The 24,510-nt window shown below is 41.4% G+C and overlaps 2 protein-coding genes and 2 long non-coding RNA genes across 7 annotated transcripts; 2 read left to right on the top strand and 2 right to left on the bottom strand.

Moving 5' to 3' along the window:
* Positions 1-128: 128 nt before the first annotated feature.
* On the bottom strand, positions 129-7,472 carry LOC105691693 (cGMP-dependent protein kinase, isozyme 1-like). 3 transcript variants are annotated; one of them, XM_012410364.3, is made up of 14 exons: positions 7,061-7,472; positions 3,293-3,460; positions 3,131-3,205; positions 2,842-3,050; positions 2,614-2,756; positions 2,281-2,418; positions 2,032-2,210; positions 1,721-1,965; positions 1,332-1,652; positions 1,025-1,256; positions 836-942; positions 517-756; positions 375-441; positions 129-304 (listed from the first exon to the last, which is right to left on the bottom strand). In XM_012410364.3, the coding sequence occupies exons 2-14, from the start codon at positions 3,404-3,406 to the stop codon at positions 209-211; spliced, it is 2,166 nt and encodes a 721-aa protein (XP_012265787.2). In that variant the 5' UTR covers positions 3,407-3,460; positions 7,061-7,472; the 3' UTR covers positions 129-208. The 3 variants fall into 3 exon arrangements, with proteins under 3 accessions (XP_012265787.2, XP_012265788.2, XP_048508563.1); XM_012410365.2 differs by lacking the exon at positions 7,061-7,472 and adding an exon at positions 5,998-6,149; XM_048652606.1 differs by lacking the exon at positions 7,061-7,472 and adding an exon at positions 6,003-6,086.
* LOC125500286 lies at positions 3,468-13,578 on the top strand. Its single transcript, XR_007277577.1, has 6 exons — positions 3,468-3,674; positions 8,933-9,082; positions 10,474-10,753; positions 10,837-11,070; positions 11,981-12,115; positions 13,441-13,578. It is a non-coding gene; the product is annotated as an uncharacterized LOC125500286 (long non-coding RNA).
* LOC105691692 (ATP-binding cassette sub-family C member Sur) lies at positions 7,761-18,843 on the bottom strand. The gene is made up of 28 exons (XM_012410363.3): positions 18,703-18,843; positions 18,312-18,577; positions 15,263-15,523; positions 15,072-15,174; positions 14,282-14,509; positions 13,993-14,193; positions 13,761-13,907; positions 13,482-13,697; positions 13,235-13,372; positions 12,975-13,137; positions 12,726-12,904; positions 12,526-12,645; positions 12,204-12,435; positions 12,020-12,125; positions 11,674-11,935; positions 11,465-11,602; positions 11,148-11,393; positions 10,822-11,063; positions 10,678-10,746; positions 10,506-10,600; positions 10,201-10,433; positions 9,879-10,100; positions 9,451-9,804; positions 9,144-9,381; positions 8,940-9,067; positions 8,547-8,838; positions 8,278-8,474; positions 7,761-8,198 (listed from the first exon to the last, which is right to left on the bottom strand). Exons 2-28 carry the CDS (start codon positions 18,542-18,544, stop codon positions 8,040-8,042), a joined length of 5,202 nt encoding a protein of 1,733 aa, XP_012265786.2. The 5' UTR covers positions 18,545-18,577; positions 18,703-18,843; the 3' UTR covers positions 7,761-8,039.
* On the top strand, positions 13,789-20,739 carry LOC105691694. 2 transcript variants are annotated; one of them, XR_007277576.1, is made up of 5 exons: positions 13,789-13,944; positions 14,025-14,232; positions 18,397-18,554; positions 18,744-18,915; positions 20,389-20,739. It is a non-coding gene; the product is annotated as an uncharacterized LOC105691694 (long non-coding RNA). The 2 variants fall into 2 exon arrangements; XR_001103370.3 differs by lacking the exon at positions 14,025-14,232 and having other exon boundaries at positions 13,807-13,944.
* Positions 20,740-24,510: the final 3,771 nt, after the last annotated feature.

The raw sequence follows: 24,510 nt of genomic DNA, 5'->3' as shown, positions 1-24,510 counted from the left end.
TTAAATGGTGACGATTAAAATCGGTTAAACAGTCGAGGTGTAAATACAGCGGCGATACAACATCTCATTTGTCTTATAGTTATAAAATAATTTTATCGATGCTCCAGGCGTTTGTGCCAGATACAAAGTATTCAGAAAAGTTTTTAATCAATAATTTAGTCTCTTGTTTATAATTCAAATATAATTGTAAATGTTAGCGTAATAATAATTAAAAATCTTGGTCCCAACCGGAAAATTCGTCCGGCGGCAAATCTCTATCAGCTGGATATTTTTCAAAGTTTCTCGTATCCGTGTGACTCCGCACCTAATGGAAAATACGCATTTTTTACACATTAATGAATTGATAAATTCCGATCAATTCGATCTACACTTACTTCCGGAACAATTGGAGCCGGCAAAGTCATCTGGCGCAAGGCATCCCATTGGAAACTGGAAAACCATCTGAAAGTGAAAAGTGAGTTGTAATAAAATCAAAGTTTTCGGACCGTTAAAAAATAGTCGAATTTCGACGCCTACCTGTGATCACGAATTTCTTGTACACCTTCGCGCTGGTATCCAAGTCTTTCGGAGGGGCTCAGACGGAGAAGTTTTCTTATAAAGTGATTCGCATACTTGCTAACGTTGTTGGGAATGTTAGCGGCATCGATCCCTTTCAGGATCTTGTTATACGTCGACATATGATCGTGATCTCTGAACGGAGGTTTACCCACCAGCAACTCGTGCGTCAGGATGCCTAGCGCCCAGTAATCGACCGCCCTAAAGACGAACCGGTAATTAAGTTAACGGAATACAACGACCGACCAAGAAAAAATTGATAAACGAAGCGATTCTTCACCTGTCGTGACCCTTGTTCAGGATTATTTCCGGAGCAACGTATTCGGGAGTACCGGCAAAGGTCCACGTTTTATCGGGACCGATATTTTTACTGAAACCAAAGTCCACCTGAAAAAAGAAACGAGCGTTACAATTGATTTAAAAAAATTCACAATCAGACGTGAGTAGATGGCAATAGTATTCGTAGTACCAGTTTCAAGTATCCTCGCTCGTCGAGCATCAAGTTTTCCGGCTTCAGGTCACGATAGACGATGTTCAGCGAATGAAGATGGTCCAGGGCCTCTACAACGCATGCCACCATAAACTGCGCTGTTGAATCGTTAAATTGACGACGTCGTTGAAGCGTCGTCCACACGTCACCGCCGAGACAGACTTCCATAAGAAAATACACGTATTTACTGTCCTTGTAAGTTTGGTATAATCTGTATAGTAGGGAAAAGAAATCAGATCATCACAACGCTTTCTCGAATAAAATTAGCATATCTTTTGGAACTGACTTGCAGACGAAGGGTGAAGAGCACGCTTGCATTATGCATTTTTCGTTGAGAACGTGCTCTTGCTGTTGCTGTTCGACCATCGCCTTCTTTTTAAGCATTTTCAGGGCGAAGCTCTTATTCGGCATCGATTTTGGAACCACCAACTCCACTCTTCCGAATCCACCGACCCCCAACGTTCCTCTGGTCTCCAAATCCGATAACTTCAAATTGGCGTACTCGCTCACCCACGTCGATGTCAATGCCTTCTTCTGATTCTCATACTCCGCCATCCAGTCTTTCGTTCGGATTTCTTCGAGAGCACCGAGGTAATTCAGGAACGATCTATTTTCAGAGAATTCGGACATTTAATTTTTCCCCTTTTAAGATCACAAACTTAAAAATCAACTCACTGTCTGTCTAAGGTGAGACACTCGACTCCCGGTGGCAGGGCAATTGCGTTGGCTTGGCGTTTATTTTCACCTTCATTGAGAAGCGCTTTTTCACCAAAGTATTTCCCACGATCGAGAAGTACCATTTGCTCTTCACCTCCATAGTCCGTATCCTTTGTAATTTTAACCGTACCACCGCGAATTATGTAGAACTTGTGGCCCTCGTCGCCTTGACGAACGATGCGAGTTCCAGACGGAAAGAATTCCTGATGGAATATAAAATATTAGAAGACGATCTGGACGATTCCTATCGCTGTACTCGAGATACTCACGATTCTGAGGAGGTCGGAGATCTTCGCAAGGACATGATCCTTCGGCTCGGGGAGACTTTGGAAAATTGTAATACGTCGTAAGAAACGGATATTTGCTTGAAGACGGTCCTGGACACTCCTCATCATTATCGTACGGAACACATTTCTGTCTAGTACCCATACTTTTCCACCTCTCTTCACTGAAAAAGTTAACTTAAAATAATATCATTACTGTTGATCACGAGGTGAGAAAAGTAATTCAGATCTTACCTTCGATTGACCGCAATCTTTTCGTGTTATAAAGCAGAGCGAGTTCTCCGAAGGCTACACCTGGACCAAAAGTCCTCTGCAGAGTGTCGCCTTCGTAAATGTTGAATTCCCCTTCGGCGGAAACGTAGAGATGGGACCCTTTATTGGGAAGAAAAGTTGCTTTAGCCTGTGACGTGGAGTTGAAGTAAATTTGGAAAGTCCACGTTTCTCCGTGCGTTTGATGGTACGTATGATGAAATTTTCGTTATCGTCACACAGGCGACGAGGCGTTTTCTGACTTGTAATAGTCAGCAGGTGATTGGATATTTTTTAGGATATACATTAAAGACTTACCAATATCACCTTCTCGGATTACCAATGTTCCAGGCGATATTTGTTTGGGACTCATCGCCGTAACAACATGCTCCACCTGAGAATCCTCTAGATTTCCTAGGAAGTCATTTTGCAGTATTGCATTTTTTATTTGGGCACGGGACCTGTGGGAATTATAAATATTTAGTACAATCGTCATCTGTATGAAAACGAACCGCTAAAGAAATATCGCATCAAATTAGTAATCACCTTGCATCTTTTTCGTAAACCGGTATCGGTGCGGTTGAAGGTGCTATGGCTTTTCCTATAACTCCACCCTTTCGTTCATTCACAAGCTCTGAACCTTCTGTTTTCGTAACCGGTGGCTGAGGTGCGGGGCGTTTAGAGTGTCCAACTTTCGGGAATGTGGGGGTGGAGATCGTCGGCTCTACGGGGATTTTTGGCAGTGCTCTTATGATCTATGATGAAAGAATATGATGAATAAAATTAGAAGGCTAAATGGAAATGGATTCGTAATTTAAACAAAGATAACACTCACGACGCTATTTGTGCCTTCTGCTTCGACGGAACGTTTGTAGCTCATCACCGTCGGGGCTCCTCGCGGAGTTCCATTCTAACGCGAAATAAATTAGCAAGGGATGAGTATGAAAGATTTACATCAAACTGATTCAACGTTTCGATAAATTGTTGGGTGGCTTACCGCTATGTAAGATGGAGTCGGGGGTGGGGTTCCTGGTACGGGCAGAGGAGGCAAATTGATGCTTCCTCTTTGGCCCAGGATGCTGGGGGTTGGAAAGCACGAGAATTTCATCATGCTTCAATCGACACCTCTATCATTTCTGAGTTCAGATGCCAGCTGCAGAAATATTTGTAAGTATGATTAGTGAGTTGTAGGAGGGATTCGAGTCTGTCCCATAACAGTCTACTATCGATGAGAATTTAAATCACTTCTGAATGAATTTCCAGCTAATCAAAGTCCGCGATAAGGATTACATGTCGATTCTCTTGCATCCCAGTGCAAGCACTCGATGCTTATCACCGTCATCGCAGGAATGAAGCTCGACGATACATCAAATATCGAGGTAAACTATTCGTACTTCAAATAGCGCGAATGAACAACGAATGAACTGATGTATGTACCTATGTGGCCCGTATACTCCAGATTCTTAAGGCTACGCCTCCATTTTCACGTGATTTATTATAATAATAGCAAGTTCAAATTCACCATATGAGAATTATGCGTGAATTCTATCGGAAAAGACTTTGAAAATTCTAAGAAGAATATAAGGAATATAACGATCTACAAACAAGACTTTGTAGCCACTAGAATATGAATAACGAAAAGCTAAACGCACGTGGCTTGGCGAGCTCCACGCTTATCTGTGTTCGGCTAAACAGCTTCGTGCCCAAGTATGCGTGTACATACTATACACAGGTGGATATGCATGTATGTATATACACGTAAGTTGGTATATAATGTACATAATGCAGGAGTCACATGTTTTCTTCAACTAATTTGAATAAGTAATGCAAACTTGCGCCACGGCGACGACGACCGAATAACATCTCGCCAGCTCATGTACTCACAATATAGGTACGTACATACCATGTATATACGTACAATACATACCATATATATGTGGATATATTATATACATATATATGGGTAGATGCTCGAACGCGAGGAAAGTAACACGGTGTGAATACAAAATGCCGCAAGTGTAAGCCGCGTTTGTTTTCACACTCAATACATTGCTTGGGCGGCTGTTTAGACGAAGAGATCATGAGAGCGTTGTAATCATCGTAACTTGAAACTTAATTTAATGGACACGTTTTTAATCTATCTGAGAAGTATCATAATTGTCCGTCGTACTTTCGTCGTGATTTTAATTTGTTCGCAAATTTGCTCCAACCGTCATTAACGTGCTGTCAGATGTTGAGGAGCTTAGATTTTGATTGACAAATTTACACCGGTGTCTGTTTACCCGCAAACGTAGCTACATAATGTATGCGAAATTTAAGGAGCGGTTATAGCACAAAAAAGATTACCTAATTGAAGCAAATTCTATGAGTATAATAAGCTCGATTCAAGCCTAAATGTGAGAAAACATACATCGCTGCAGCTGGCGTCATACGTATCTTTTTATAGCCTGCGCTAGCTCGGAGAATAAATGGTCGTGCGATAATCCCAGGGATGCAAAATTCGACGCTTTTTCTATACGGGTCTGATCGAAGCTTGAAAAATATCTTCTTGTATTATTTCACGTCTGCTAAAATATAAATTGCAAGGCCCGCAGGTTCTGCCGAGGTATCAAATGGGGAAGTCTTTATTTGCTATATCGTTTTCATAGTCGCTCCGTGACGTCACGACCTGATAACTGAGATTACTCATAAAACAAAGGTAGCTGCAGAGCTGAACAAGTAAAGCTCTCATACTTTGTTTGCGACGAGGAAAGCACGCGCGCAATAATAATTAACTCGGGACACAATGATATATAATATCGCGGCTTGAGATGGTTTTCTTTTTCATACTTATACGCCACAGGCGTCGGCGGATTCATAATCACGTCTGAATGACAAAAAAGCAAAGAGCAAATTTGCAAATTTGGTCGGTATTTAGCGTGGAGTTCACGCGGAGTATATTTGCGAGAATTAGACAATGGATCAGTTGATGCTCTCCTGCTATAAGACGTGTAACAGCCTGAGGATTGATCGTTTGTTTTCAAAAATAATCCGAATCACGATACGTTATAGCAATAGCTATCGTATATCGGTTATTGATAACCATATTTGACTGAACCATATGCCACCGGGGTTATTTAGGCCATATCGATTGGTGGTCGCTCGCTATGATTCCTTCGAACTGATCCGCACGTTTCCATTCGTTCGTATTAAAATAAACCCGTGTACCTTGCGAATTATCAGCGAAAATGCCAGATGATATTATACTATAAGATACGCGAAGATTCTACCATCATTCTAGCAATCTCATCGTATCTAAGATAAGGCTACATTACATCGTTTTGATTTATCATAAACGAAAAATGTCTTTCCTCACTATTTGTTGTTTTCGGGAGCTTTCTAACGCGACGATATGACGTCGAAACTCGTCTACCCCAAGTCACCTATCCTCAATAGAAATATAAATGAAATCGAAAAATTCGTTGAAACTCATCACGTATTCCTTGTGGAATAATTCTGTTCGTAAAAATGTTCAAAAAATTACACGTGACCGGGATGAAACTTCGTTGACAGCCGGTTTACGGTTCTTGGGGCAGGTGGAATAATAAGAAATAATTACAGTTCGTACATGTCACGCACGTATTTCAAACGTTTTACTTTTTTATACTTCGGGAGAGGTGTGAGGATCGTAGCAAGTGAAGAATAAATTATGAGAAGACTCACCTTACCCCTCGAATTTCTATGTTTATCCGAAAAAATATCGAACCGTCCAACCTCAGTTAGCCTCTAGAATCGGACTAAAATCTTTTACCTCACAAAGACGCGGAAATCTTATCTATCTGATAAGAAAGCGTCGTAACACCATCAGCCATAATATAATATTCAGTTATCTCGGCAGCCGTGTGTACGTACAGATATATGTACATATATCACCTACGATTCATATCGAGTTCAAAAAGCATTCGCTAATTTTTATTTTGAGAAAAATTCTTCCTTCAGTCCGATGTGTGCCGGTTTATACGACTTCCTCGTGATCTTCGTGATACCTACTCATTGTTAGAGTAGGCTTCAACTGCACTACGTCTTACTCATAGATCCTCGATGTCGTGAAATTGACACTATGTTATCTCTAATCGTATATAGTTATAAAATTAATTGGGCCATTTTTAACCACGAAACTGATAATGATATTAGCGAATCAAAGCACGATAAAGAAAGGGTATACACGAGGGCATAATGCATGCAGCAAAGTTATGTTTCTATTGAAGGGCGCTGATTTTTGTCGATTTTTTTTCCACAGGAAAGAGAATAGCTAAAAAATATGCTTCACTTTCCTGCATCGTGTACATTTTTTTGTACTGTTCTCAAATCTGTGGAGAAAATTATCGTCTTCGTTTCCAATTTGAAGCTGTCTGATTTATTAATCGTGGCGTGTTATCTTCACTTTTGAATTTTTGTATAATTCATTTTGGGGACCATGCATCGTAGGTGATAAAACATGGAAAGATGCGTGTATTTGCTGTTAACATGTACGGTCTCAGAAATGTTTGAATTCAAAGAGAGTAATTCTGTCCGCGGGAAATAAGGATTTTGGTTCAGACTTGCAGCTGTGCAATCAACGGGTCTTCGAGATGATTAATTTTTACTCTTAATAGCGTGGCGAACGTCAGAATTATTGTTTTTTTTTCTTTTTTTTTTTTGTGGAAGACCTGGTGCCTTGTGACAAATATTTATTCAACGCGCATACTGGAAAAAAGTGTACATATAGTAAATATCGTTTACTTACCAGCTCATATCGTCTTTATCCGAGTATTCTCATACTTCACCGAAGAATAAATGAAAAAAGTATAACATAGAGCAAAAGATGAACTGCAATTGGTTTCAAAAATAAAAAATGGAACGGTGCATCGTGAAGAATTTTATCTATTCGGTTATTAATCGATTGTTAAAACTTCGTATCACTGTGATTAGACGGGTTAATTTTACTGCACGGTTTTACGAATTCCAAACGCTAAGAATTCATTTTTGACGATTCCTCAAAGTAAGCACGTGTACATTTGATCCTTTAAATTTAAAGTTCTCGTACGGAAGAGTTACGTTATATCTCACTAGCTGCAAGATCCGCATGTTCACATAATAAGCAAAGAATTTTTAATCCGATTTATCCCTTTAATTAGCTTTAACGAATTATTGGCATCGGGTTGTGAATTCCGATTATTCTATACCTCTTTCGATAAATTTTTACCGATCTGCATCGTTGTACGGAGAGTTGAAAATTTCCCGCTATCGGCTGGCCGACCTCCGGGCGACTAAATGAAATAACATGCCGGCGGCAACGCCGAAGCACGCTTTGTGATAGCGTCGGTCATTGGTAATTATATTATCGTTTCACACCTGGCTGAATACCTGATTGACATTAGGTCATTTGTACGAGATTTTTTTTTTCACGAGCGCGGCAATATTCAGATAATTGAGATACGTGCGTGTTCACTTGGCAATGATTTTTTATTATTGTCATTCATGATATAGGTAGAAACTTATGCTTATAGATACAATATCTGTTTATGTCATAAATAATGGTACGATTATGATAAAAATCACCTGACCTGAGTGCTCCTTCATGTTTTACTATAACACTATATTATAATACTAATTGTACTCAATAGTTAGCTTGCGTTATAATACTTTTGAATATATTCTTTAATTTTTGGCTCAATTGATTCAGAAAATTGATTCAGATTTCTCTTCGATTTCCAATCCAGTTTCTATACTTCATCGGAATTAGCATCTTCCGATAGCCGCAGCATAGTTGAAAATAAACCTGTTGGACGACGCAGTAGATCCCTCGGTGCGTCATCCTCCACTATGCGACCGGCGTCGAAAACTATAACTCTGTCACAGTCCAGTAGCGACGCAACGCGGTGCTAAAATAATTAGAAGGATTAGAGAGGTTTCAAATTTAATAACTTAGCCGCATACTATATTTCTACATATTAGACTCACCGCGATGGTAATCACCGTTCTGTCTTTGAAGATCGTTGCGAGGGCCTTTAGGACGGATTTTTCCGTCCCCGCGTCCAATGCACTTGTCGCTTCGTCCAAAACGGCGACCGTGGATTTCAAAAGTGCTGCTCTTCCCATGCTAAAAAGCTGCCTCTGACCGGCGGAAAAGTTTTCACCTCCCTCTCGGACCTCCGTGTCTGAAGCGAAAAACGAATAGATGAATACCAGAAGCGGAGACGGAAGGGATGATTGATATTAAAAATACGCACTCAGACCCTCTGGGTTCGATTTAACGATATCTTTCAACTGGGCGAGCTCTAAGACGGACCAAAGTTCTTCGTCGGAGTGTTCTCCACGGGGGTCGAGGTTCTCCCTAATCGTACCGCTGAAGAGAATCACGTCCTGAGGAATGGCCAACAATCTAGAACGGAGAATTCGGAGAGGTACGTGACGAATATCGACGCCGTCGATCAAAATTCGTCCTTCGCAAATTTCGAGGAATTGAAAAAGCGACATAGCTGCCGAAGACTTTCCGCTTCCAGTTCGACCGCATATACCGATCTATAGGAATGTCGTAGCAGCATAGATATATCGAACGTAGCGTTATCATCTTATCGGTATAAATCGTATGAAGTATTGAATTTTTTTTCTTCAGATCTCACCTTCTGACCGGGCGGTATCAACAGCTGTAAATTCGATATCACCGGATCGCTATCCCGATCGTAACGCAGGGACACGTTGTCGAACAGAATTTCCCCTTTTTGCGGCCATTTTTCCGGAACTCTGAACCCTGAGGATGAGCAAGGTAAATCGTGATCCTTAATTATTCGGGTGAAAGAAAAAAACTACGGACGGGGGGATCGTACCGTCCTTGCGATAGTCCTCCTTCGGCGATTTTATGTAGGTGGAAAGTCTAGCGACGCTCCCCATATACATTTCTATCTCCGATACAAATTTTACGACCCAATTTAAATAAATGGGTACCAGAAGCGTGTAGTTAACCGCGAGACCAACCATAGCCGCGGTAACTCTATCCGGATAAATCTCCGCGGTTATTATCGCTACAAGAATAGCTGCGGCGACTATGAACGCCCCCAGGTAATCCTAGAAGGTGAAACGTAAAATCATCACTAAATTAGATATCATGTCGTAATATGCAACGATGACACGTACCAGGGCAATTCCCAACCACCTGGCGCTTGTATGCAACACCAAAAACGCGTTTGTATTCGAGTCCAGGTGCTCGACCATTTCCTCCAGGAATCTTTCCTGCTGTTTCGAGGCCCTCAGAGTCTGGAGACCAGCCAAAGTCTCTGAAAAATGCGCGGCAACGGGTCCTCGAGTACAGCCGTCCAATCTTTGAAGTTCTCGAGCACTTCTGCGATAAAATCTTTGCAGGAGAAAATAGGCGATGCAAGTGAGTACCGCGGCAACCAAAAACCAGGGGGAAATAAAAACGTTGACAAGAATGGCCGAGCCACAGAGTAGTACGAAGGCAGTTGTCCTTTGTATGACCGTTGACAACTTCTGTTAGCGAAAAAGAAGTAAAATGTTGGTTACGGTAATTTGATCCGGGGCATAAAAAAATCATTCGAACGCACCTTGTCTATCACTCCCATGTCAGCGCTGAACGTAGTGAGGATCCTACCGATCGGCGTCTTTTCAAAGAACACCAAAGGTGCCTCAAGGAGTCCCGCGACAGCTTCCTGGTGCAGAGATCTCCGGGCTCTTGCTCCAGCCCACTGACCAGCAACGTTGTAGATCACAGCAAGGAGAATAGAGCCTACCGAGAGTGATATGTAGACCCGGAAGTAGAATATCGTCTGAAACGTAAATAAACTAATCGCGTGAAAAAACGGTATCTCAAGCAGACTTATATCGCCAGATTTCGATGACTGTAACTACGAATATACCGTGATATACCTGTTGGTGAAGATCAGAAGCATCTTCCGATAGATTTCCTTGGTCCGTCCATTCGCTGAGCCAGAGATCCGTGTAGACGCGAATCGCCTGACAAGCCAGGGCTACGGAAACATAAATTAATCCTGGACCAAGTCCTCCAGCTTTCAGATAGTCGAAACAGACTCCGGCAGTGACGAGTCCGCTTAGATCCTTATCGCGATCCGACTCTCCCTGACCTTTGACCGTAGAAGCCCCTGTTGCAAGAATAAAAAATCTATTCTCATTCATTTCCAGCATCAAGAAGAATGCATTCATCTTCCACTTACCGTCGTCGTCGTCGTCCGTTTCTTCCGTGTATCCGGATTCCGTCGACAGCAATCCTTTCACTGGATGACTGTCCCACTCTTGCGTCGGTGTTGTCCTGAGGATAACGAGATCGGTGGAAACGTATTTTTGCGAGACATGACCGAATGGATTAAAAATAAGAAAATCACTTACCTGCCGGAAAAGAGCTGCTTGATCACCCCATTCTGTTGACCACCGTCGAGGGTATTGTGTCGCTTCCTACTAACAGGTGAATTAATTTTTTTGAAAAACTTCCACACATTTTATTCGATAATATTCGACTATTTTTTTTCTTACCTCGTCTGCGGGTAGTGCCCGTCGAGGATGGTGGGGGTGCTGCTTTGCCTGAGGACGGGAGGAGGATGTTTCGGGGGTGGAAGACTCGTCGCTCTGACGGCGATTTTGTGTTTCTTCGATCGTCGCCTGACGGTGCTCCATTCATCGGCAGGTACCGGAAGGTCCGTCAAGTCATGAGCGAGATATCGGGATCCCACCAGCGTCGATCTCCTCGTTCTGAGAGGAACGAAAGCCGGTGCCGTCTCGAAGGTAAAAAAGATGATTCGGTTATTCGACTTCGGGAGAAAAGCAAATGTCTAGTGTGTAAACTATAAAATGAAACTCACAACGTGCGCGTCTTGATCGGTGCTCCATGAGCCGTCACCAATGATACCCGCGGGACGCAAGTTTATTCCTATCCTGGATACGAGTCTGATCAAAGACCAATGATCCCTTGCCGTTTTTTGAGCTTTCGATTGACTGTCTCGACGCCTCAGAGCTTCGTGCCACTCCGTGGCTAATTTTGGATCCGAGGATTCGATCGAAGATTTCGTACCGACGGCGCGAACTTTGCACCCCTCCATCGCGACAATCTGTACAGAGATTCGCGTGGAATGAATAATTATCGCATTTCTTTGCGCCGTGCTCAATTCAATAAATTCACCTGGTCAGCGGCTTTTATAAGCTCGAGTCTGTGAGTGACCATGATAACCGTTCGACCCCTGCCCAATAGAAGTCTCCGAATTCCGTGATCGAATACTTGCTGGCCCACTTGTTGGTCCAAGGCAGACAGAGGGTCGTCCTGTTCGTCAATGTTTAAATTAATAAAAAATCGAAGCCACGCTACTCGAGCGACGAAAATATTTTACCAACCATAATGATGGTGTCGGCTTCGCTGTAAATTGCCCGGGCGATGGTGACTCTCTGTTTTTGTCCTCCGCTGAGGTTGATCCCTTTTTCGCCGATTCTCGTGCGATCTTTGCCCGGAAGAATATCAACGTCCGGTAGGAGAGCGCAAGCCCGCATAACGTTCCGATACCTTGAAGCTCGGTAGTCGGAACCGAAGAGAATATTTTCTCTGAGGGTTGCGTTGAGCAGCCAGGGTTTCTGCGCCACGTAGGCAACTCTCGTGTCCCTGACGGTATCGAATGGAATTGAAAATTATATTTTTATTTTCCAGATGGATCGGAAGTAAACTATAAATACCTCGCTCACTTACTTCAGCCATTCAACCTTTCCGCTTATCGTCTGGATTTCCCCTAGGATCGCCGATAGCAAAGAGGTCTTTCCAGACCCTATTTTTCCGACGACTAGGGTGAGTTTGCCTGTGAAATATTTTTATAGAATAACCGCTATACTTTTAAGTTCGAACGGCGACAATCGAACGAACAAGCTAAACTCACCTCGGGGGAAAGTAAGATCATTGACTATGAGCTGATTTTCTTGAGAACCCCATGAAAAAACACCGCTCACGCTAACGACGGATTGTACGGTATCGGATTCACTTTCGAAAACGGTGTCCGACGACGAAGAAAGCGCTGAGTCGTCCTTGTAAGAATTATGATCCTCTTCACCTTCTTCTATGTTATCCAAAGAACCGAACATCGCGTCGGCATGCTGCTTAGTTACCTCTGCCTTATTCCAATTAAAGTATAAAATTAGTATCGCGATACCGAAATACCACCTAATTACAGTAAATTCATTTCATCGTAATTTCAAACCCACATCGGGTCTTGATTTCGTCCCTTGTCCCTTGTTTCTCGGGCCTGACTTTGTCGTGTCTTCCGGTAGGATGTCTACAGTTTCCGGAAGCGACAGAAATTTCTCGAGTCTCTTCGAAGAAAGCTGAGAAATAGATTTTCGCTAGTCATTTTATATTTCTCTTCGTTCTTTCGAAGTGAGATGGTATCAATTTTGCGCATCACCTTGGCGTTGATGATTATCGAAACCATGACGGGAAATATAAAGAGCGGCACTGTCAATTGGGAGAAAAGTGCCAAACTGGTAAACACGCTCCCGGCATCGAGGTGCCGTTCTTCTAGCCAGAAATAAACCCCAAACGTGAATAGGGTCATCAGAACGGAGGACGCGTGGATCAGAAATGCTGATGGTACAAAAAATGTGCGTCTTTAGGGAAAACGGTAAAAAAAAGCTACAGATGTTACGGAACTCACTGATCAATCCTCCGTAAAAAGAGTCCCTGTCCAGCAGCTTCAGCTCCAGATCACGCGTCTGCCCAATTCTGACTTGGAACAATTCTTCCCAAGCCCTGAGTTTGATCAGTCTCATTCCTTGGAGAATTTCGTTCATCAGTTTCAGTCGCGCATCGCTGTATTCCTGCAAAAGGACGAGACAAAGTGAGAGTAGTTAAAATGTGTGGCTCGAAAGAGGACGAATTTTTATAAAAATCATGTTTGAATGAAAATTGTCGTACTGTCATGACTTTTGAGTTGGCTGAAATCCGTTTGCCGAGTAGCATCTGCATCGGGGTGACGATTAAAATGCAACACACCGCTCCGATAATTGCGCTGATCCCGAGTTTCAGATACAGGAGAAAAATAATCGCCGTGATCTGGGGGGTAGCAGGGTGAGTTGTGTCTCAGTTATTGTAATTATTGATCAAGAGTTTATAGTTTACAGAACAGAACATGAGAAACAACGAAAATCGAACGGAAAATTACCTTCAATGGAACCGCCCAGGTATAATGTCCGATCCAGAAGAAGCTCATGACATTAGAAGCGTCCTCAACCATCAGATTGGTCAGGGTTCCAATGTCTGCTGTCTGTTGATTCTTCCCATCGCTTCCATTCACTTCTTTTTCTACCCCACCTGGAATTCTATCCTCTTCAGCGATGCTCCACGAATAGAGGCGAAGGGCTTTGTCGTAAACCAGAGCCTGGAATAGTAGGTGAAGAGAGGCGAGGAACATTCATTTTAACTATCATCGTTAAATTCGTACCTGAAGAGCCGTTCGAAGGCGAATTCCTTCCACGTAAAGTACGTGGGTCGAAGATTGACTTAGCGTACTTTGTAGGATGGCTGCGAGGAAAACAAGGAAACCGAGGAAGTAGCCGTTGTTCAAAAGTTCTTCAATGGTGACGAAACCCTGGGGAGATGATGTACGAGGAGGATTGACGACTTTTGTAAGACCTACTCATTATTTATTCATTCATTTTTTCATCGATTCTCACCTCGATTCCAACGGCGCGTTCATTTTCCGTAGAATTTTGCGCCGTAGCAACGTAGCTGACTATTCTTGAGATCGCCATCGGGCCGGCAAGTGTCGTAGCGTCGCCAAATAACTTTAGAATTCCTCCGATCAAAAAACCGAGCCAGACTTTTCGCCAGTAGCAACGCCATAGGGAAAGTTGACGTCCGTTTTCGGTTCGCCGCTGCGACGACAAGAGTTAAGAAATCCGGTGTTCAGAGAGGTATGTTACGATTCGCAAAATTGGTGATATAGTTTTAATTTTAGTATACCTCTTCGTCTTTGTATATTTTTAAGAACTTTTCAAACTGTGTTCGTGTGTGTTCCTCCTCTGGAAGTTCGCCAAGGTCATGAAGGTCTAGGGGAGCGCGGTACCCTCTTGCCAGTAACTCGACGACCCAGTGAAAAGTAATTTGACTGAGAAAAGGTGCAGTGCTGTGTTTGTACGACGTATGGAAATTTTGTACCGACCTTACGGTGTATTGTTTATTCCTTTGCATCTGTGGAACGGAACGGTATTAATAATAAGATGTTCTTCTCGGAATCGAATAACGAGGAAATTATCATTTTTAAGAATGAATATCGCGCACAAGTCGTTGTCTCTTCCCAGAAGATTTTTAATTAGTCAGTAAATTCGTCACGTTAATTTAAAAACTGATATTCTCCATGTATTTTTTTCTTCTTATCTTCGCCTTGATTCAAGCTCTGCATGTGTTAAAATCGTTTACACAGGGATTAAGTTATAGCAGCCGGGTAAAGTGTTGGATCGCGATTTTGGCAGTTTTTAACAAACGCGGTTATAGTTATGATAGTCGAGAAATCTTGCTAACGGACGTTTATACAGCGACGGTCGTAAAATGCTCAACGATATCTCACGTATATCGTATTGTATACAAGCTGCAATTTTCGTAACGAAAAAAAAAAAGTTCGGATAAAAAAGAGGCTGGTCGTTCCGGTCTGGATAGCTAAATGTGCTTCCAAAGTTTACCTCAACTTGTCCTGAAACCGTCAGGCTCTGAAAACAAACAAATTTAAAATCTAAACATCGAGGGGACTGCTTACGAGCTTGTACAACGTGTAGGTGTCTACGATGGCCAAAATGCTGCAACAGGCGGCCGTTCCCGACGTCGAGGTGACCCTGGCGTGGCAGAAAGTTAGGCCGATTCTGGAGTCATGAAAAAAATAGATTCAGTTGAACTGTCAGCAGACATCATGAATTCGGGTTTTGTATCTAATCCGTTGTGCATTATGACCTGTGCAAGTAGAGGAGTCTCCAAACTCTGGCGATTGCGATTATTGAGAAAGAACCAGCGGTTACGACGACCCCGAGACCATTTCTCACTTCCGTTGCTCTGTGCAAAGTCCAACAAACGAGGACGGTAAGGAGAGTCAAGATCGGCAGAAAAATCCTCATCTCGAACAGACTTTCCGATAAGTCCAAGGAGAGGAAGATCAACAGCGCGATGCATAGCAGAGATCTCGCATAATGCAGCGGTAGCAGATTGCTGTTTAGCCTGAATTAAATATAAGCATGGGGAATTTTTTCTCATTTCTGAATTTCGCACATGTGTATATATTTATGAATGGGATTAGATGAGTATAACCGAAGCTGGCAGCGGGCGCTGCAAGAAATAATTCCACGATATTACGCGGGAGTTCTTCTGAGAGCGTTCCACTATTCGAGTTGATATAACGTATTGCAGTAGCTTGGTTAAAATTATCTATTACACGCTTGCTATGTCAGATATTTGTCTGTGGTTAATTGTGGCATGGCTCATCGGTAGCTGGCTCTCTCGCGAGGATCCCGATTATTTAGTCCTTTCTAGTAAAGAGAGTCAATTCTCCGATTCAAATTGCGGTTGTTTTTCGAATTTTTTTCTCTAGTTATTGAACCTCAGTTGAACGAACGGGAGGGTTTGCGTTTTATCGGTATAAACATTTTTTCTTTCATCGTATAATCTTTCATTCAATATGCGATTTGTACGTGGGTCGACATCTGACATGTTTAAAGTTCACAAATGCCACCGACAACTTTGATCGATTAGTTAGACCGTTCGATGCCGAAGGAGGAAAAACGAGGCACCCTGCCGGATACACCACGATCAAACAGCCATTATACATGTTGGACCTACGTCAGAAATAAAACGATTCAATACATCCGGCCGTTATTTATTTAATCGGAAATCGAAATGCGTAACGAACAAGATGTCACAACGATCGCCGAATAAGTGAATCACCATACCAATATGCGGCCCCTCTATTATTATAGTCACGGCGGAGGCGCTTCACCTCTCTACTTTTCAGTCGTGTCAATCATCGTGTTTTGAACGAAGCCACTCTGAAAGGTCCCGTTTTAACTGTGAGATTTAAACATGCGTTGCAGTAGGATTTTCCAGCAGTCAGTTTTTGATCGTATCTATTTTTTTTTACGTTATCTATAAGCGTATTTCCCAGTCATTTTGCATCATTGCAAAACTACAAGTGTGCCGTTTGTTTTACGGAAGAAATAAAAACGGCTCATTCGTTCGTCGTTATGACGGCGTCTCGTAGTAGTTTGTAGTTGAACAATAGGTCATTCATCGACACGGAATTATCGCTTCAGATCATATAGAATTGAGTATAGCGGGGCGTTCCTGCGAGTTTTCAAAGTATATTGGGATTACCAAAGCTCAACCATTAATCACCGAGACCACCCTCAAGAAAAAAATTTTCCTCGCTATCTCTCGTCCCGCTGGTCATATTTTGATTTACGACGCTTACACGCGCCTAATTCCGTCACATTAACCGAGTTTCATAAATTCCGGAAGTTGTACAATACCGCGCGATATTTATTTTTTACGATCATTGTTTGATTTTCCTCTTTTCCGCATACCGTTACGTTGAAGGACAATTGATTCTAAGCGTGTGCAAATCCGATCGGCGAAGCGCAACTCATCGGTCTATGATATGCGGCGCCCGTTACTATATCATTACAGATAATTCGAACTCCATGCCACCATCGTACATCCAATTCCTATAAATATCTCTACAACAGTGAATAAAAAATTTCAATGTTATTCATATGTACGCGCTAAACGCGGAAGTAAATTAGTACACCAAATCACGATTCGCGGTAGCTTTGTACGTACTTATTTGAAAGATATTGACACGCAGCTAGTATCGATGGCATGCGGCACAAGAATTAACGCTACAGATATTGGCAAATTAGGAAGTTTCGAACGTGAAGAAAGGCACGGGAATTAAATTACGTAATTTCTAAGCTTCGACTTATGTCCGATACAACCGCCTTTCTGTATAAGAGCAGATCATTACGCAATCCGGTATATATTTGGAACATCTTCGCGTCCGTATCATGATTATCGATTTTAATTACGTGTAAAAAAAAAGCACACCTGTTTACTCGGTATCGCATTGCATATATTCAGATTATGTACATCTCACCTACTGCAGCAGTGTTGCATAATGCAGCACGACTCTGCTAGCTTGTCAAGTTATAGACCATACACGCATGTGTTCTATGAATTTGCGTCCTTGGAAAACACAAAAATTGTGGTGGGATACCACGATAAATTACCTCACGTGGTTTCCAGTTTGTGAGTGGATGTAATATCGAGTGATTGAGTATATCATTGAAACGCCTCAAAACGTATTTTAGAGCTGGAGGCTTGTGAATTTTGTGAATCATCGTCACTGCAACCTACCATTGGTGATATATGACTCATTTGCGTCTCGAGATGAATTTAATGAATTTATTAAGATCCGTTAAAGACTTCGAGCGACTGAATTGAGTTGAATGGCTACTACGAGTGTTTTTAATTCCTACGATGCTGCGCCTGTTAGAAAAAAAAAGTAGTAACATTATGCATTTAACTAAATTCCTGGAAGAAGAAGAGCCGGGCTTTCCTCATTCGAGTCACGATAACCCTGATAGACACGAGCGCAAGTATAACGCAGTTATTCGTCTCGATCGTAGGGTCAACTACCGACTCGTGCATGACCATGCCGCAAAGATCACGAACGGAGAAACGACAAAACGCTCCGAATTCCTAACGACAAACGTAAGCCTATACGTAACGACAGCGGAGAACAATATTTTACGAACTGTCTTGGGAAAACCACGATCACTTTCTACCGCTTTTAAAAAGCGTCAGGGGGGTGATGACGATTCCCAAGAAGACGGTGGTCGATTGCGTCGAGTCTCTCGATCGTGGGGAATCGGGCCCTAGATTTATAGAATTTCACATCCGATAATGATACCTGTAATAATACTGCAAAGGTATTAATTACGCCGATGAAACTCACTTGTGGTTTTTTCCGGCACATTTGTAGCGAAGAACTAGAAGGGCTGGTGGTATGAAGGCGATTATTACGGCTATGATATTTACAGATTCCACGAAACACTCGGCCTTTGACGGAGGTCCTGCGGTCATCCAGAGGGACGAACCGTCCTGCGTTTTCCAACTCCATATCAAATGACGCCTCGGAGATGTCCCGAGAAATCGAGACAGGAAACCCGCTACGCAAACGCTCTCCATTGTCCCCCAGGTATTTCGATTGTGATATGCAGGCTGCAGTTAAATTACCACATCGGGAATATACTCGTGATATTGTTCGCGATAAACTTCGATCTAGAATTTCGTTTCGATCGTGGGAAGAGAAGGATATAGCAAAACTTAGAAGACATAATTCTCACCTGGATGGTATTTAATGTGTAAATTAATTTTGCATCAACAGGATGAGTGGAGAGCCGGTTTTAATGGAGATAATCCTTCGGACTCTTTGATGAAAGACTTCCTGGGAATCAGCTGCGTCTCGTACTTCTCTAGCTGATGATTCTTCGACATCACTGGCATCGGCTGTTACACGTCCGCATGCGATTTCTTCCCGGAATCTTTTGCATAGTTAGGTAGGAGGGAGGTTTATTTTCCTAAAGTATAGTGCATACTGAGTTTTGAGAGCCGTACCATAATTGAAACAAAGCAGTGCGCGTAAAATAGCGCCGCGTTGCTTCAGACTTCTGTCCGCACTTTTTCCTCTTCCAAAGCTGAAGAAGCTACGGTTATGAATATGATACGTACGATTATGATTTAGGGGGTATAATTTCGGCGTAGTCTTGGCTAATGTTGAGGTTTTCGCCTTTACTGCCTAACTTTCTTTCCCGGAGCAAATTGATCCTCTCACAAAAATTTCACTAAAATTGCCGATAGTATTCGCACTGTTTAAACTTCGTATCAACCCGTTGGAAAATTGAACTATTACGGTATCGCTCCAATTTAACTTCCGGTGGCGCGAATATTCCCTCCCTTGACCCGATCAGCGAGCTCGTCGTATGACCCCACGGCAAACTGTTCTCTTCTCTCTCGTGATAGGCTTTCTCGCTCTCGCTCTCTCTTTTTTTTTAGCTTGTTAATTGCTTACATTACCTCCTCCTTCTCCAGAAGCGTAGCGTTCGTCGCCAAAACGGTACCGTTAAATATCCATTATATTGCACGTTATAATCGATTTCGAAATTACGAAATTTAGCTACACCTTGAAAAAATGAACAAACAATTATACCCGCGCGTTTTTTTTTGCACACTCTGCAATTTATTGTCAATAAATTTTGCAATTATTCGTCGCGAAATTATCGTTTCTTGATTAGCTGTTATTCGTTTGCGGGCTCGTTGAATTCGTTTATTTGTGATTTCGCACTTGTGTGGGTCTGATGTGTTATGAAGCACATGGTTATCAATAGTGTTAAAAAAGCGTGAAGCGTCTGTCCTCTGCGGAGGTTCGCGGCGAACTGAAACTGGTTGTTTGTACCAGCGTGATGTTTGATGGGTGACGGTGATGGTAGGATATCAAGAAATATTTGGAGCCAACAAGTAAGACGAGAGGTCCGGGCTCGAGCAACACTCCACACTCCCCTGGTCGATCTCATCTCGTCGTCATAGTGGCACCCGGTTCCGAGTATAATTATTGCGACATACGATTACGAATGTTGCCATTCGCGAGCGCGAATCACTTCGTATTAAACATAACATAGTATATAAACACAATAAAAATAGAACCGCGTGCACTCGTAGAGTCACACGCGAACGTGTGAAAAGCTTCAAATTTTACTGATTTTTTAAAATATCAATTGTCAAACGTGGGGCAAAAAGAAGATGCACGATATGTTTTCACCAGTAACTTCAACAATCAATTCAAACGAGTTGTAAAATACCCCGTGAAATAAATATGAATTTTTTTGTCAAATTTGAGAAGAATCAAAGGGTACAGGCTACGCAGAATTAGTTGTGCAATTATAGCTTAACGTATTTTATCCGAGATATACGAATCTTTCGAGTGAATTAAGTTGGAACTAATACTTAACAAGATTTCTTAATTTTTTTTGCAGGACCCTTAGGACATTTGAGGTCTCACGGAGTCGGTATCCGCATGGACTCGCCGAATGGAACCGGTACCAAAATCTCGTCGCATCACATGGACAAGCATCTCTTTACCTTCGATAGCAAGTGCGCGTCTACGTCTGATGATTTTTAATTTGGAATTTTATTATAATTCATGTGAGGCGAATTAACAATAACATATGAATAAGTCATTATGTCTTCATGTCCAGTATTTCTTGGTGTAATTGCAAAAATATTGTAACATGGTGATGAAAAAACATCTTGTGATTTACATATTAGTTTTGATTATGGCAATGAATATTTTAATGAATAAATTGTTAATATTGTATTCAAAAGTATTTTACACTGACAACTTATTAATAAACGAACATCCTCGGAAATAACTGTTTGATCAACATTTATTTCACTTCTGCACTCGTCACTCATTGCTATCCTTCCCAAGCAGGAAATCATGGCATCATGGACTCCGAGCACCTTGTTCTCGGACATGTTCTCCTGAAACTTCGCTGTTTTAGAATCAAAGATGTTTTTCATTTTTAGAGCGATTATAACGGGAGCTGTATTATCATATCCTATTTAGCAATTTTGGTCCGACGAGTGATTTTCGTATCAGGAAAACAGAATAGGCGTGGGAGTGTTCCAGAACATCTCGATTCTCATCATGGGCATGCAATCATGTTTGTTCAATGCCACTCATACGATGTATGATGACGAGAGCCACTGATTGTTGAAAGGACCAATTATATGCCTGTCTGTCTATTCAATCATTCAATGATTTTCCGATACAGAAAGAAAAAAATAACTTCGAGCTTTAGAATGTAGAACCTGAAAGATGAAATAAGAGCCAAACATTGATTTGTGTATCAGGAGAACAGAAATCCTAAGGAGGTATTCCGAGACCGGGTGCCTGATCATGTGTATGCATTCGATCCTGTGTATAGAATCTCTCTCAAAATTTTTTTTTTTTTTGGTATCAGGAGAACAGAAAAACCGAGGAGGTATTCCAAATCCTAAAATAAAAATTTTCGCCGAAAATAAAAATTTGTATCAGGAGAACAGAAATCCTGAGGAGGTATTCCGAGACCAGGTGCCTGATCATGTCTATGCATTCGATCCTGTGTATAGAATCTCTCTCAACATTTTTTTTTTTTTTTTGGTATCAGGAGAACAGAAAAACCGAGGAGGTATTCCGAGACCGGGTGCCTCATCATGTCTATGCATTCGATCCTGTGTATAGAATCTCTTTCGAAATTTTTTTTTTTTTTTTTTTGGTATCAGGAGAACAGAAAAACCGAGGAGGTATTCCAAATCCAAAAATAAAAATTTTCGCCGAAAATAAAAATTTGTATCAGGAGAACAGAAATCCTAAGGAGGTATTCCGAGACCGGGTGCCTCATCCTGTGTATGCATTCGATCATGTGTATTCAATCTCTTTCGAAATTTTTTTTTTTTTTTTTGGTATCAGGAGAACAGGATACCCGAGGAGGTATTCCAAATTCGGAAATAAAAATTTTCGCCGAAAATAAAAATTTGTATCAGGAGAACAGAAATCCTGAGGAGGTATTCCGAGATCGGGTGCCTCATCCTGTGTATGCATTCGATCATGTGTATTCAATCTCTTTCGAAATTTTTTTTTTTTTTTTTGGTATCAGGAGAACAGGATACCCGAGGAGGTATTCCAAATTCGGAAATAAAAATTTTCGCCGAAAATAAAAATTTGTATCAGGAGAACAGAAATCCTGAGGAGGTATTCCGAGATCGGGTGCCTCATCCTGTGTATGCATTCGATCATGTGTATTCAATCTCTTTCAAAATTTTTTTTTTTTTTTTGGTATCAGGAGAACAGGATACCCGAGGAGGTATTCCAAATTCGGAAATAAAAATTTTCGCCGAAAATAAAAATTTGTATCAGGAGAACAGAAATCCTGAGGAGGTATTCCGAGATCGGGTGCCTCATCCTGTGTATGCATTCGATCATGTGTATTCAATCTCTTTCGAAATTTTTTTTTTTTTTTTTTGGTATCAGGAGAACAGGATACCCGAGGAGGTATTCCAAATTCGGAAATAAAAATTTTCGCCAAAAATAAAAATTTGTATCAGGAGAACAGAAATCCTGAGGAGGTATTCCGAGATCGGGTGCCTCGTCCTGTGTATGCATTCGATCATGTGTATTCAATCTCTTTCGAAATTTTTTTTTTTTTTTTTTTGGTATCAGGAGAACAGGATACCCGAGGAGGTATTCCAAATTCGGAAATAAAAATTTTCGCCGAAAATAAAAATTTGTATCAGGAGAACAGAAATCCTGAGGAGGTATTCCGAGATCGAGTGCCTCATCCTGTGTATGCATTCGATCATGTGTATTCAATCTCTTTCGAAATTTTTTTTTTTTTGGTATCAGGAGAACAGGATACCCGAGGAGGTATTCCAAATTCGGAAATAAAAATTTTCGCCGAAAATAAAAATTTGTATCAGGAGAACAGAAATCCTGAGGAGGTATTCCGAGATCGGGTGCCTCATCCTGTGTATGCATTCGATCATGTGTATTCAATCTCTTTCGAAATTTTTTTTTTTTTTTTGGTATCAGGAGAACAGGATACCCGAGGAGGTATTCCAAATTCGAAAATAAAAATTTTCGCCGAAAATAAAAATTTGTATCAGGAGAACAGAAATCCTGAGGAGGTATTCCGAGATCGGGTGCCTCATCCTGTGTATGCATTCGATCATGTGTATTCAATCTCTTTCGACATTTTTTTTTTTTTTTTTTTGGTATCAGGAGAACAGGATACCCAAGGAGGTATTCCAAATTCGAAAATAAAAATTTTCGCCGAAAATAAAAATTTGTATCAGGAGAACAGAAATCCTGAGGAGGTATTCCGAGATCGGGTGCCTCATCCTGTGTATGCATTCGATCATGTGTATTCAATCTCTTTCGAAATTTTTTTTTTTTTTTTTGGTATCAGGAGAACAGGATACCCGAGGAGGTATTCCAAATTCGAAAATAAAAATTTTCGCTGAAAATAAAAATTTGTATCAGGAGAACAGAAATCCTGAGGAGGTATTCCGAGATCGGGTGCCTCATCCTGTGTATGCATTCGATCATGTGTATTCAATCTCTTTCGAAATTTTTTTTTTTTTTTTTGGTATCAGGAGAACAGGATACCCGAGGAGGTATTCCAAATTCGGAAATAAAAATTTTCGCCGAAAATAAAAATTTGTATCAGGAGAACAGAAATCCTGAGGAGGTATTCCGAGATCGGGTGCCTCATCCTGTGTATGCATTCGATCATGTGTATTCAATCTCTTTCGAAATTTTTTTTTTTTTTTTTGGTATCAGGAGAACAGGATACCCGAGGAGGTATTCCAAATTCGGAAATAAAAATTTTCGCCGAAAATAAAAATTTGTATCAGGAGAACAGAAATCCTGAGGAGGTATTCCGAGATCGGGTGCCTCATCCTGTGTATGCATTCGATCATGTGTATTCAATCTCTTTCGACATTTTTTTTTTTTTTTTTTTTGGTATCAGGAGAACAGGATACCCAAGGAGGTATTCCAAATTCGAAAATAAAAATTTTCGCCGAAAATAAAAATTTGTATCAGGAGAACAGAAATCCTGAGGAGGTATTCCGAGATCGGGTGCCTCATCCTGTGTATGCATTCGATCATGTGTATTCAATCTCTTTCGAAATTTTTTTTTTTTTTTTTGGTATCAGGAGAACAGGATACCCGAGGAGGTATTCCAAATTCGGAAATAAAAATTTTCGCCGAAAATAAAAATTTGTATCAGGAGAACAGAAATCCTGAGGAGGTATTCCGAGATCGGGTGCCTCATCCTGTGTATGCATTCGATCATGTGTATTCAATCTCTTTCGAAATTTTTTTTTTTTTTTTTTTGGTATCAGGAGAACAGGATACCCGAGGAGGTATTCCAAATTCGGAAATAAAAATTTTCGCCGAAAATAAAAATTTGTATCAGGAGAACAGAAATCCTGAGGAGGTATTCCGAGATCGAGTGCCTCATCCTGTGTATGCATTCGATCATGTGTATTCAATCTCTTTCGAAATTTTTTTTTTTTTGGTATCAGGAGAACAGGATACCCGAGGAGGTATT

This window comes from Athalia rosae, chromosome 3 (genome assembly GCF_917208135.1).
Source record: "Athalia rosae chromosome 3, iyAthRosa1.1, whole genome shotgun sequence".
NCBI lineage: Eukaryota > Metazoa > Arthropoda > Insecta > Hymenoptera > Athaliidae > Athalia > Athalia rosae.
The sequence above is the reverse complement of the archived record's forward strand: the minus strand, read 5'-3'. Positions and strand labels throughout refer to the sequence as shown.